The sequence below is a fragment of the Rhagoletis pomonella genome, unplaced genomic scaffold, assembly GCF_013731165.1.
Source record: "Rhagoletis pomonella isolate Grant_MI unplaced genomic scaffold, Rhpom_1.0 Rhpom_scaffold_00010, whole genome shotgun sequence".
Classification (NCBI taxonomy): Eukaryota; Metazoa; Arthropoda; class Insecta; order Diptera; family Tephritidae; genus Rhagoletis; species Rhagoletis pomonella.
In genome coordinates, this window is record NW_023458564.1 from 31,878,843 (window position 1) to 31,893,198 (window position 14,356).

The following is a 14,356-nucleotide window of genomic DNA, read 5'->3' on the forward strand; positions in this document are numbered from 1 at the left end:
CAGTTAATATTTTATTTATCATATTTTTATATCAGAGGCAAATAATTTAATGCAGTGTTTGGAATTTACCCTTTCTTATAATGTTTTTGGGTCACTTTGACCTAATGATAGAAATTAGTCAAAGATGCCCTTAAATACTAAGTAATAATTTGGGTCAAAATGACCCAGAAACACTATGGGTGTATGGCAAAACTATGTTGCCTTCTAGAAAACAAAATAAAATAAAAAACCCTTTTATTTTTTGGAAAACCATAGCTGATTACGCTTTTAACGAATATACAACTTATTTAAAATTGCCTAACTCTGTAATTAAAGAACTTTTTCATAAGAATAGGGTAATTTTGACCCAAACAATGCAGAAGGGTTAAGTAAGACTAATTGGCGCATATTCATAAAGATGGTAGAAATTAATTTATGAAAAGAACCAATTATAAGGATGTTATTCAAATTTATTTACTTTCCATGTCAAATAGTACCGTGAATATGTGTCAATCACATTTTAGAGCAAATAAAGCAATTTTTCCAGAAATTGATTGTTAAAAGTTTTTATTTAAACTCTTTTTACAATAATATTAATTGATTCATTAATAGCATTATTAGCTATGATTGATGACCGTTTTTATAGATTTTTCAAGTGAAAGAAAGATTGAAATAAAGAATCGATTAGAATCTAATAATTCGAATCTCTCCGTCGATTATCCGATTCCAAGAATCGTAAAAATTAAATAAGGAGTGGACCCTACTAGCCACATTTCACGCTCATTAAGTGCCGCCGCCTAAGAAATAATCGGATTTCAGCGAGCTCGAAAGAAGACTGGTACAATGAGGAGTGTTAAGAAGCTGTAGAGGAAAAAGATGCCGCCTACAGGGTCACGCTGCGATCGGGCGCAACGCGAGCCATGTGAGACCGTTACAGGGAGTTGATGAGGGAAGTGAGACGTATTTGCCGCAATAAGAGAGAGTCCGAAATACGTGAGTGCGAAGAACTTGAAATGCTGGCCGACAGGAAAAACGCCTGAAATTTTTATCAGAGAGTTAGGCGATTTATGGTAGGTTTCAAGACCAGGGCGAACTCATGTAAGAACAACCATGTCGACCCAGAGACCGATGTTCAGAACGTACTTAAATTATGAAGGAAACGTTTTTTTGAAGGGCAGCATCACTAAAAGTAGTGGAGGAGACGAACTCGACGGCCTGCCAGCTGAGCTATTCAAGTACGGCGGCGAGGAGCTGATGAGGTGCATGCATCAGCTCGTATGCAGAATATGGTCAGATGAACGCATGTCGGGCGACTGGGATTTAAGTGTGCTCTACCCAATCCACAAGAAAGGCGATCCCTCCATTCGCCCCAACTACCGAGGGATCAGCTTTCTAAGCATAGGCTACAAGGTCTTATCGAGTGTATTGTGTGAAAGAATGAAGCGCGCCGTCAACGAACTGATTGGACCTTATCAGTGTGGCTTTAGACTTGGCAAATCCACCATAGATCAGGTATTCACAATAAGCCAAAGCTGGAAAAAAGCCGCGAGAAAAGGATCAAAACTCATCATCTATTTGTCGACTTCAAACACACTTTCGACAGGATGAAAAAAAGTTGTATTTATGCAACGATGTCTCTCCGAGCCGTTTGCCACGGGGTTTCAGACAGGGCGGCTCCCTTTCTTGCGATTTCTCTAATTTGTTGAGCTTTACAACGACAAATAAAAAAAGGCGGTGGTAGGTCTGTCAACTAACCACAAAAAGGGCTTAATTGGAGTGAGGTAATTAAGAACCAAAATTTGATTCTTGTCTCTTTACCTTTTTATTTGACTATTTATTGTATTAATTGATTTTTGAGCTCGAGTCCGCACATTGGTCCGACTAAGTATATGGAGGCAGGTGCAAAAGTCATGGTGACAGTGCATAAAATGAACCTGTTGAGCTTAGAGGGCAAAGTAAAAGTCATAATACAAAATATCACAGAGGTTGGAAGGCAGAAAATAAAAAAAAAAAACATTTAATGAATGGGCCCATATTTTTGCGAGTTGTAGATTTCATAGTGATCCAATCTTACCCATATTTTATATTTAGAGTTTTCTAATAACTCTTTCTACAAATTTCATCGAAATCGGAAAAAAATTTAATGTTTCCGCTCACAAGGGTGGAGGGCGTGTTAATAAGCCCATCTTTACCATATTTCATAATTCTTTATTCGCAAGAAAACTTAGATCACATATCAAGTTTCAGTGAATTCTTAATTTTGTTAAACATTCTACCTTCAAAGCTATTGAAAAATTTCGAGTGGCGACATATGTAGTTATACAACAAAAAAAAAAAGATCTTTTCAGGTTTAAAATATTGATGAAAATTTGTTGAATTATTTCAAGTTTTGTATAAAGTTTGAAAATCGGATTTCAATGGATTTTGTCATACAAGCACTTCATCTAAACGCGTTAATGTCTGGTAACCAATTAAACCTCGTATGAACTTACTTAATTTTGTATGGAAAGCGAGTTTATTTAGGAGGTTTGTGCGGTTACGAGGCATTTAAGTGTTTAGATGAATACCCATATAGAATATTCTAAATTTTTTTTTATAAAAAGTGAATGAATATTACACCGTGCGACATTGAATTTTACACAAACGAAAATCAATGTACCTACTCGCAAAAATTGGGGCCAAATATAGTAGATATAACTGCATTTTTGGTCTTTCTCTCTGATGTCAGGATTTTTTAAAGGTCTTTGAAACTTTAAAAATATGAACAATATCAAATAAAAGAGAATTGAAAAAGGCTCAATGTTTTTGTGCATAAGGACGAAAGGGTATTTCCAACACCTGTCCTTTTAAAATTTTATTCTTGAATATTCTTGAAAATTTCAAACGTTTTTTTTTTTTTTAAATTTACACGACCACATTCAAATTTTGTCCTTTTGATTTTACGAAGTTAAAAAAAAAAACAAAAATAATTAAAAGGTAATTTTAATCCCTATTCGTCCTTGTGAACCAAAAAAATTATTATTTATTATTATTTTTTATTTAAAAAAATTGTCTTTCATTTGGTACCCCTATAGTTATTCTACACTGATTTTTTTAAATTTATCATATCTTTGAAATCATAGTCCTTTAAAAAAAACAAGAGGTTTTGCGACATTAGGCGCCTAGTGTCGTGAGTATGTATATTGACTTTTTCGTGTGTGTTGAATTTTTTCGGGTTTTGCCGCACGGTGTTTTATAAACAATAGAAAAACTGAGGATCAAAAGGGGGGGCGGGCTATTCAACTGGTCTGCACTGTAGTAGTATAATGTGTAGCTCCCAAACGACTGATTAAAAATGCTAAAGCGAATTTTCTGATGTTCATGAAAGGTATGAAGTCTTGGGCATAGCCGAAGATAGCACTGTCTTTACGTATTTTAAATTGCATTTGTCACTGCATACATATGTATATCGTCAACTGAAATGCAAAAAGACGTAACAACATCGTAAATGAAATGTAAAAAGTCGTGACTAATATTTTATTTAATTTTTTTTTTTAATAAAATGATGTGGGGAGTTGTAATTCGATGAAATCAATATATGTAAATCCAAAAGTGAATTTTGATTTTTTTATTAGTTATGACTTTTTGTAATTCAACGATGATGTTTGTTACGTTTTTTTGCATTTCAGGTGACTATATGTACATAACATGTATTATACCTTTTGCCAAAATAAGTATTTATTATATGTATATAAGATAAAAAATATCGTAATTTATATGCTTGTCTCTTACGTATTAAATATGCATATGTACTTACGTATATTTCCACATAATCTATTTCTTACCGGTGATGCTCCACACCATGCTCGCGTACAGAGCTATTTCAACTTTCTATATGATTTTTTTTGGAGATATCTCTTGCTACCCAAAACCAATGTTCCCGTTTTGATACATATGTATCCAATTGGATACATTTTCGCCTTAAATTTTGAGGGATACTTCGTTTTTTTCCTCAGTGTAAATTTGGATACCTTTTCCCATAAGTATTCGTAACTTGAAGAAATTTTTACAAGTTTGTGAGAAATTTTTTAATTTCATAGATAGCTCCCAATCCACCAGTTTGATTGAAAAAAATTGTAACCATAGCAGCAGGAAATAACAATTTACTGAACTAAATGTAACAGGTTAAAATTAGTTTCAATTAGTATTACTTTGATATACTAGGAAACATTTTTTGCATGTATTATTTGTGGGAATCTAATCGTAGTAATAAACATCGAACATGCGGAAACTTTGGCTCGTCGTTGTAGTCAGTATTTTCCCATTCTTAGAAACAGATCTGGGAAACAAAGTCCCCTAGTTATAGTCAAAATTAAGTCGACACTAAAAAAGTTAGTTGCAGCTTTTTTGACAGGTATCCCATTGAAAATTATGTCAAAAAGCTGCAATTAACTTTAGAGTCGACTTAATTTTTACTATAACTGATTGTTTCCCAAATCTGTGTCTAAGGATGGGAAAATACTGACTACGTGTTAATAAGATTGTTAAGGGGCCGAGTTTCTCTTCCATAGATGCACTGTGTAAAAATGTCCGCTCTTTTCGGTGGATACATTTGGATACAGTTTTCGATTTTTTATGGATACTTTAAAGGCTAAGGCAGTGGCAACACTGCCCATAACTAATTTGTACATGTGTAACTGTAAAGTATTCGAAAGTACAACGAAAACTGCATCTATTTCTTAAAAATTCATACCGGCTCTTAATATTTCTTGTGATTTTATCTTCTACTATTTAAGTAAGCAACAATACAATTCTTTAGATTTCTTTCATTTGAATATAATGCAGCAATCTTTTATTTTTAATATCTCTCGCAGATTTTTTAATAAAAAAAAAATTCATTAGGAATCTCTATTTCGTTTCATTTAATTATATAATTTGAATTAATGTTAGGCCAAACGAAATAAGGTTATTGGGAAATGCTTGTAAATAATGACAATTGTAAAAATAAGAACAAATATATTTTACAATTATAGATGATATTTATGATAATAGTAGTTAATCATAGGCCTTAACTATATTGATACATACAACGATAAGTTTAAGCAACCATCTCGATTTATCCTTGTTCTTTTTTACAATAAATTACTACCTCACGTTTTATGTTCAATTCGCCAATTTTAGTTTAAAACTATGTTTGCTATCATTTAATATAATTCTTTTTTCTCCTTTATAATGCAGGAATTTTCCAGATTTTTAGGTTAGAGTTCCCTTTTATTTTATTTGCATATACATCATATATGTGTATGTAATAATTTTTATTTATATACATAAATAGTTTTCATGTTTAGCGGCATGGAAAATATTTCAATAATCGTTCTCTTAGTTTTTGTAACTGCAAATAGATAAAGTAATTAATTGCAAATTGTTGTTTCAATTTCATAAATAAGTTTGTTACTTTAGTTTATACATACTTCTTGTGATATACCCAAAAGTACATATTTTAATTATTTTCAACTACTTTTACTTAATACTACGATTTCTCTATCCGGGAGTATTGAGTCAATTGAAAATACATACATATGCATGTACATAAATGAAATTGAATACTTATGTACGTAGATGTGTATGTATTTATATGCATATTTGCATTTATTTAATGCGTATATTTGTATGTAAGTAAGTATGTATGTATAATAAGTATATTGAAGTGGACGTTTGCGTATGTATGCATTATAAACCTAAATAAGAACGGGTTATTTTTCAACTTTCCCGTACATCCCAAGGCAAAGCTCGTTTAAGCACTATCGGAATTAATTCTTGAAATTATATAGTCTCCGCACAGAGATTAACACAATGCAACGATTAATTATTTTTAAAACAGAAAAAGGCCAATCGCAAGAATTGCCTGTACCTCAAATGGTTTTTTCCTAACTAATTAACTTAATTGTATTTAAATGCTATGAAATAATTTTATGTAATATAAATAAGTTCTAAACCGATACTGATATTGCATTTACTATAACTGTAAAATATGATTTTTGATTTTTGTTTTGGAAAACTCTATTTAATGCTATGTTTTTATATGCTATGATCTTGCATGTACATTAGAGTGGTCCAAAAGCAAGTCGGAATTTAATGACGCCGTCCCCTAGGATTGTTCTGAACGGAAAAAAATATACAGTCAGTCAATAAAGTTTAGGTACAGCAAATTTTTTGTAATACGGGCAACTATTTCTTAAATATTTTATTTTTCGCTAATTTTATATAAAAATATGGTTAATATGGTCTACAACAAAAACCCCAAAAAATCAGAGTTCCAAACCTTGTGCAAAATTAAGGAAAATTCTGCAAATTTTCATTCAAATATTGCTCTTTTTATTTACACTCTTTGTAAAAAAGTTGAGTATGCCTATTTAATTTTAGTACAATAAAGTGCAAGTCTGAGGAAGCTAGGACTTACCATTGATTTTTGGAATTTTTTATTTTTTTTTGTTGAAGGTGTCGCTCATTTTTTCCATATAAAAAAATTTCGAACATTATTTTGTATGGAGAAAATGAGACACCTTCAACAGAAAACTTTGCCAAAAATCAATGGTAAGTCCTAGCTACCTCAGACTTGCACTTTGTTATACTAAAATTGAATGGGCTAAAAAACTGCGTACCCAACTTTTCTTTAATGAGTATAAATAAAAAGTGCAATAATTGAATGAAAATTCGCAGAATTTTCTTTAATTTTGCACAAGGTTTGGAACTCTGATTTTTGGGGTTTTTGTTGTAGTATTAACCATATTAAATGAAATATTTAAAAAATAGTTGCCCGTGTTGCAATAAATTCGATTTGTACCTAAACTCCATTGACAGACTGTGCCCCTATTTTTTATTTTGAAATTAATAAATATTTAGGGAGTGCTCACAACGCTCAAAGTTTCGCAATGGTATAAAATTCTTGAAAATCAATATTTTTCGATCGGAACACTGTGGTTCTCTTCAGGAGACTTCCAGTATTAAAAACCAATTGTTTATTTAAACATTTTTTAATATTAAAGGTTTTTTATTGGCCCCCATTGCATTTTATGGGGGTTTTGGAGGACCTATAAAATATAGTTACCACGAAAAAATGGTTAAAGAAACAATTGGGTATTACTACTGGGAATCTCCTGAAGATAAGCAAAGCTTTCCGATCGAAAAATATTGATTTTTAAGAATTCTACACTATTTCTAGGAAAAGTTGTTTTCCCCATATAAAATACATGGAAAACTTTGAGCGCTTTGAGCACTCCCTAAACATTTTTTATCTAAAAAAAAATAGGGGTATATTTTTTCGGATTAGAACTAGCTTAGGGGGTGGCGGCATTAAAAATCCGAACTTATTTTTTCACATACATTTTTTGACCACTCTAATGTACATATGTATGAAATGTGTAGTGAGCTACGTACATATCTATGTATGTAAGTATGTAATAGCACTCATTAATTTCCGCAGGCGCATTAAACGCTGTTCAAGAATAAATTTATGGAAAACGAGTTTCAATCAGGTAATTAAACATCAGCGTGCCAATTTTTATTGAATATTTAATATCTAAATCTTTTCTCACATAAATGAGATAAAATATAAACTTATAACAAATTTGCAGCATCTAGTGAAACCTGATCGATTTGAGCAAAGCCATCGAAGAAAGATGAAGCAATTCCTAGTTTTAAATGAAGGTACTACATACTTATATGCTTATACATTGCATACAACTTTTGATCTCTTTTTGTAAGTTGACTGCTTAATGGGAATTAACATAACGCCGTCATCAATGCAAGGGAAAATTAGGAAATTTTATAATAAACTGTTTGCTTTCCTAAAAATGTTTAATTAAAGTACATAGAATATGCTTTCAAGTCTATTCTAAAAAAGCCAATAAATTTAGAGATATTCAATATGTACATATGTATTTACTAGTTTTGAATTTCGTCTATCGTTAAGTTAACATAGAAAGGTGATTCAAAATCTTAATAGAAAATCCAGTTGTTTAGCTCCGAACTCACATAAAACACTATATTTTATTGAAAATTTTATATAATTTTATATGTAGAAGTTATTTTAAAGTTCTAAACGAATTTTAGTGAGAAATCTGTCAATTTTCGTCTAAACTGAATTTCGATCCTTTCTATATTAAGGTAAGCGATTATAAATCAAGCTTAATGTATATTAAAAAATTAATTTCTCGGTCCCTTTGCCCTGACGTCGGTATTCATGGTATTGATGAAGAAATCGTGAAACTAAAGTATGAATAAAAAAGTATTCCCTATTATGACTTTTGATTCAGAATATGTAGCTTTTAAATGGATATTGATTCGATATATCGTCGTTTAAAGTACAAAACCGCTTAACTGACATTTGCTGCCAAAAATTGGATTTGCTCACACAAGCTCTTGGCTCAATACTTACCCATTTATTCTAAAATATACTAGTCAGAAATGCGATTGCTTTTTAAATAAAATTATAGTTTAAAAAACTAAAACCTCGCTATTATAATTTCCATTCGTACTGACATCAGGTATGTAACTTGAGAACAGAAATCGCTGCATCTTTTAGGCGCATCAATATTACATAGTTACATCCCGAGCTAATAAAAGGGTGGTAAAAAAGAGAACCATTTTGAAATATGAGTGTTTTTACTCTGAGAAAATAATTTATGCAGCCTCACATACTCGGTTTTGCATTATCTTGATATACGCGGTTTTGCATTTTGTTGATACGCTGTTTTGCACTTTAAACGACGATATGTAGTTTCATAAGCTTTTGAATCGGAATCTTAAAAATAATCCAAAAGGCCTCAAAAACCCAACGTTATATCCAAAAAAAAAAAAGAATAAGTCGATTTTTTTTTGCATAAATCAATTCATAGGACTTACATCCAACTAATGGAAATATTTCTTTTCTTCGTGATTATATACATTAAGTAAAAAAGTCCACAAGCAGTTAAATTTCCCTCTATGAATTTTTTAGTTACCTCACTTTAGATCTAGGCGATATGTACATACGTAATTAAGCATTTTAAATAGGTTTTTTGTTTATCAAGTGCCTGCTACTTTCCTTACGCATAAAAACAAGTTAATGGAAGTGAAACATAAGTATGTATGCATGTATGTCCAAGTACGCACTTTAGTGATATTAACTATGCATGTGTATTACGGTGATCCAAAAACAGTAAAGTCGGAATTGTAATGCTCTCACCCCCTACGATTGTTCTATATCGGAAAAAAGTATACCCCTATTTTTTATTTTGAAATAAAAAAATATTTAGAGGTCGCTCACAGCGCTCCAAGTTTACCATGTATTTTTATATGGGAAAAATAAATCTTTTCGTAGAAATGGTATAGAATTCTTGAAAATCAATATTTTTCGATCGGAAAACTCTGGTTCTCTTCAGGAGACTTTCAATAATAATACCCAATTGTTTATTTAACCATTTGTTAGTACTAACGATATTTTATTGGTCGCTCCATTGCATTTTTCGGTGCTTTTGTGGTTTTTTTGGCGGTCCTATAAACTATAGTTGCGATGAAAAAATGCTTAAATAAACAAAGGGGTATTATTGTTGGGAATCTCCTGCAGATAAACAGAGTTTTCTGGTAGAAAAATATTCATTTTTAACTATTCTATACCATTTCTAAGAAAGGTTGTTTTTTCCCATATATAACACATGGAAAACTTTGGGCGCTTTTAACGACCTCTAAGTATTTTTTGATTTAAAAATAAAAAAATTAGGGCATACTTTTTTTCAGTATAGAACAATCCTAGGAGTGAGAGCATAAAAATTCCGACTTTACTTTTTCACATGCATTTTTGGACTACGCTAATGTGTTTACTATATGAATACATTCTTCCGCTTTATTTACATACATGCCAGTTAATTATGCACAACGGATAGAAAATTAAACATATTCTCGAAATACTTTCACTTCCACCGGTAAATTAACTTGGCCGAATACACATAATTATTTTACATGAAAGTATTAAATTCGACATTAGCGGTGTCCAAGTTACTGTGACTCATTTAAGACTTTTTTTATTTGATTTTCAGGCGTCATATGGTTCAATTGTATATCAAATGACTGGCTATAAAATTTGAAGTTAAATGGAGTAGATATTTACATACATATGTGATTAGTTCTTTCTGAAAATGCCTTTCTTATGCAGACGGTCCTTTGGAGAATTTCAAAATACACAATAAATTCAACGCTTTTATTTTGTTCAACTAATGCTACGAACACTACAACTGAAGCAATCAGTGTCAAAACTTTGAATAAAAACCGAATCCAAAAATGCCTTATAATCAAAAATCGAAGGTCTTCTAAATACGGACAACCGCCTATGCACGTTTACACATATAAAAACTGGGAGGCAGAAATAATGAATATGACTTGAAAAGCGTAACTAAGCGCAAGTGCAGCGTTGCGTATTTGCGCGAGTGTATGTTGATATACACACATGCATATAGTAGCAGCGATGTACCTACTACTATGCATTATTTCTGTATGTAGGAATGAAATTATGCATATTCTTTTCATAATTTTTTTATTTAGTGGCGCAATTACAGACGCCTTGGCCGAACATTAAATTATATATTCTCTACGATTTTCATATATTTGAATGTTTTTTTTTTACTTTTATTATTTTGCATTTGCAACTTTTTTGCTTTCTTATACGTATGCAGCAGTAAAATGTACGTAAAGTGTGTGAAAGTCTGCTGGGTGTCAACATATATGCGGCGTTAACAAGCCAGTCCTGCCAAGTGTGTAACATCACGTTTAAAACTGTAAAAAAGAATATTATATTTATTAAAAAAAATTAGTTCTTGGGTTAGTATACATGAATTACAACTTTACAATCATTAAATTAATATAATTGGAACGTTCATCAAAAGCACACGAGACACACATAAATGCATTAAATGAATGACAATTAATTGCATGAAATGACAATGGCTCAACAAACAATTAGGAAATAGGGTTTTTACTGCCTCATATAATTTTTAAAGGCGTTTTAACAGCTAGGAAAGGTATTTGAGGATGTAATAGATATTTTAGATTTTAACTGAGGATAATAATAATTAATTTCTTAATGAGTAGACGTAAATATGTATATATGCACAAGTTTTGTGATTGGAAAAAATTATGGAAACAATAGAGATCTTCACACCAATTTCGTTAGCAGGCAGTTCGGCAAAAAAGTATTGCTGTGAACGACCATTTTAGTTTATTTCTGTTTGTCTGCGAAAATGATGTTTCTAACAGGTGATTTATAGCAATTTAGTTTTAGTTTTTTTTTCAGAAATGAGTGGTCTGAAGAAATACATATACTGACTAAACCAACTTTGGGGCAGACTTGATTTGGTTCCTCTAAACTTTTTTCTGTATATTTCTGATTCTAAACTTAAAAATAAAAACTTGATTTTGTCTTATATACGTATCTGTGTTCATATGGAATAGTAGCTTGTGTCAAAAGGCTGGCTTCAGTATAATGCGGCGTTCGCAGCATACGATTGCGAATGACTCACTGGTGCCGAGCCGTTGAAGAACTTTTGGCAAATAAACGCGCAAGAAATAGTTCCGATACTAGCAAGTCAATATTCCTATTAAGTCTCATCAAAAAATTCCTCTTCGTTTAAAGGATAAAAGGAATTCCGCATTATACTAAAGCCAGCTTCTCGACATAAACTACTATTCCATACGAACACAGATATGTACATATGTCCGCGGAACGTAAAAGGTATGCTGCCATAGAAAAAATTAGAGCCTATTGAATATTTTGAAAGTCACAGAATAGTGGCAAGAATAGTCCTTTTAGAGGAATATAGATCTTAAAAGGTGTTTAAAAACTTATTTTAGGGACATGGTCTAACAACTGCTACATAAACCCAGCCCATAGCTCTCTTCTCCAAGTATATAGCCGTATACTATTAACGTAACGCTGAGGTATATATCTTTTCTACCCAGCTCAAATTCTTATTCAAATGTAACCCTTTAATCATGATACTTAGGTAGGTTCCGTTTAGTTCCGGAGTAGTTACCGATATTATACCCTCTTGTATAACAAAGTTTCCCTTTGTCCGAATTCGCGGCGTCTGTGAGGAGGATTGATCTCTGTACGTGATAGCGACCTTATCAGCTTTATCGTCAACCACCAGGTCTCCAGTAAGCGGTAAATTCTACGGAAGTGACGAGCGTTACCACGACAGTCGGGTCTACGTAACCGGAACGACCCAGATTTATATCTGGCCAAGGACTGTCACTTCAGCAACAATCCCCAAAATCTCTTTGGGGAATTTGTATGCTGTTACAACAACAACAACGGAAGTGACGAGCATACCGTCACCTGAAATGCAAAAGGACGTAACAAACATCGTCATTGAAATGCAAAAAGTCGTAACTTATAAAAAATTCAAAATTAACTTTTTGATTGCTATGATGGATTTCATCGAATTATAACTTCAGTGACGATGTTGTTACGTTATTTTGCATTTCAGGTGACGATACACTACATTGAAACGTGGTTCTAATTCAAATCTACTTTTATAACTCTGACTACGCGCGTAAAGCCCCAAGAAGGCTACACGACGCTTGTTCCAGTATGTGAACTTCCCTGAAAGTGCGTGCTCCGAGCAGTTATATTGTTTAATATGTCATTGTCGTCCAAGACTATCTTGCTTCTGTAGGAAGTAGTTTTCGGAAATACCGTCAACAGCACCACAAAAATAATTCGAGGACAATTGTTTACCTCTCTTAATATTTTTGCCATGCAGACTCGCAATTCAATCTCTTGACCTTTTTGAACTGCATGCAGCAAGATTTCGTCAACGAGTCAGCCCCTGACCCGACCAGTGAGTGCGGCTTACATTTTCTCTGCGATTTCGGATCAACGAAAGCCTGTAATAGGGCCTTTTAACAAGTCATATTAAAGGGTTATACATATCCTCTAATTCCAACGGGAGGCTCATTTAATACTGCTTCAAATTCTGCCAGTTTTTTAACGACCTCAAAAAAGGAGGAGGTTATCAATTCGTCAGATTTTTTTTTGTATGTTACCGCATAACTTTACCGTCTTCACGACCACGATTTCGAAAATTCTTTTCGCATCGGAAAGGTAGTGTCCCATACTAATCTGGTTTAGATCCGATCATTGGATCATGAAAAATTAACGGTACTTCTAAATTTTTATACGAGAATTGAAGTCGGTTTTGTTTTTTGCTTAAAAATTACTTGTTCATAAAACAAGATCGGAACAAAAGTGCAGTTTTTGTCAATAAATAGACTCTAGCTCCCATTCAATTTTAGTATAGTAAAGTGCAAGTTTAAAGTAAAGTATGCTCGAAAACTCTTTTATATGGAAGAAAATGCAAGACCCGGAAACTAATGCCAAAAAAACGGCATTTTGATGAAAATTGAATGGGTTACAAAACGGCGTACCCGATTTTTTTTTTTAAGTATTACTATCAACTTATACTAGATGTTTCATGTTGTTAGACCCGTCTGCTATTCATTTGGAGATTTTTGGCGATCAAAATTAGCGACTGTGGTTTTCATATTCCCATGCAGACTATAAATACGATTTTCAGTATTATATCTACTCCAGCGTAATCTGACGAGCAGATTTTTTTTCATACAAACCTTGTCTTATTAATAACTAATATAATACAAAAAAGCGTTGTAAATGTGCCAAATCGGTTCAGCATTGTGACAAACTGACCTCTCGAATTAAATAAAATAACTTCAATTTTTGAAAATTAAATATAAAAATAAGAGCCAATGCAAACTATAACAACTTATAGATAGCAACTAAATTATAATACTTAATTAATTTTTTTTTTAATTATTTGGCGGGAGTGATAACAATTTAGACTTCGGTGTTTACGTGAGGTGCTTATTGTGACGCCTAGGTTTCGAAGAGTTAAGCATCAACACTTAATCAACCACATAAAAGCGTTTTCATTTTACGATTTCCGTTTTTCATATTATATCCTATTGTTATTACCAATTGTTTTATGATGATTTGGTTCATCATCGTTGATTATATTGCTGCGATTGCGAATATTTTGGCCCGTAATCAGTGCCTTTACGCATAGAACTCGCGGAGTTGGTGGATGCAGATGTGGATGTGAAGGAATCCGAGTTATGAACTCTATTCTTACAGTCCTTATAACTTTTATGATTAACACTCTTAGTATCGTCATAGTCGTCATCGTCATCGTTTGACTCTCCGAAGAGTTGGTTCATATTATTCGATAGCAGTTGCATCTGTAAAATTATTTTCAAATCTATTCAAGCCAATGCCTTAAAATTTTGATAAAACACGCTTGTTAAAGCGTTTAGGAAACCCATTACCACACTGATTAGTTTTTTTTTT

The 14,356-nt window shown here is 32.4% G+C and overlaps 2 protein-coding genes across 3 annotated transcripts in view; one reads left to right on the forward strand and one right to left on the reverse strand.

The window, feature by feature from the left end:
* Positions 1–14,356, forward strand: part of LOC118746234 (ecdysone-induced protein 74EF-like) — a 392,873-nt gene that overhangs the window by 338,504 nt on the left and 40,013 nt on the right. The window lies entirely within an intron of this gene.
* On the reverse strand, positions 10,512–14,331 carry LOC118746239. The gene is made up of 2 exons (XM_036480068.1): positions 13,985–14,331; positions 10,512–10,767 (listed from the first exon to the last, which is right to left on the reverse strand). The coding sequence occupies exons 1-2, from the start codon at positions 14,196–14,198 to the stop codon at positions 10,592–10,594; spliced, it is 390 nt and encodes a 129-aa protein (XP_036335961.1). The 5' UTR covers positions 14,199–14,331; the 3' UTR covers positions 10,512–10,591.

Coding starts and splice junctions, on each gene's coding strand:
- LOC118746239 (XM_036480068.1), bottom strand. CDS start 14,198: ATGACGATGACGACTATGACGATACTAAGAGTGTTAATCATAAAAGTT. Junction 10,768..13,984: donor AAATCATCATAAAACAATTG/GTAATAACAATA, acceptor TCTTTTTTACAG/TTTTAAACGTGATGTTACAC.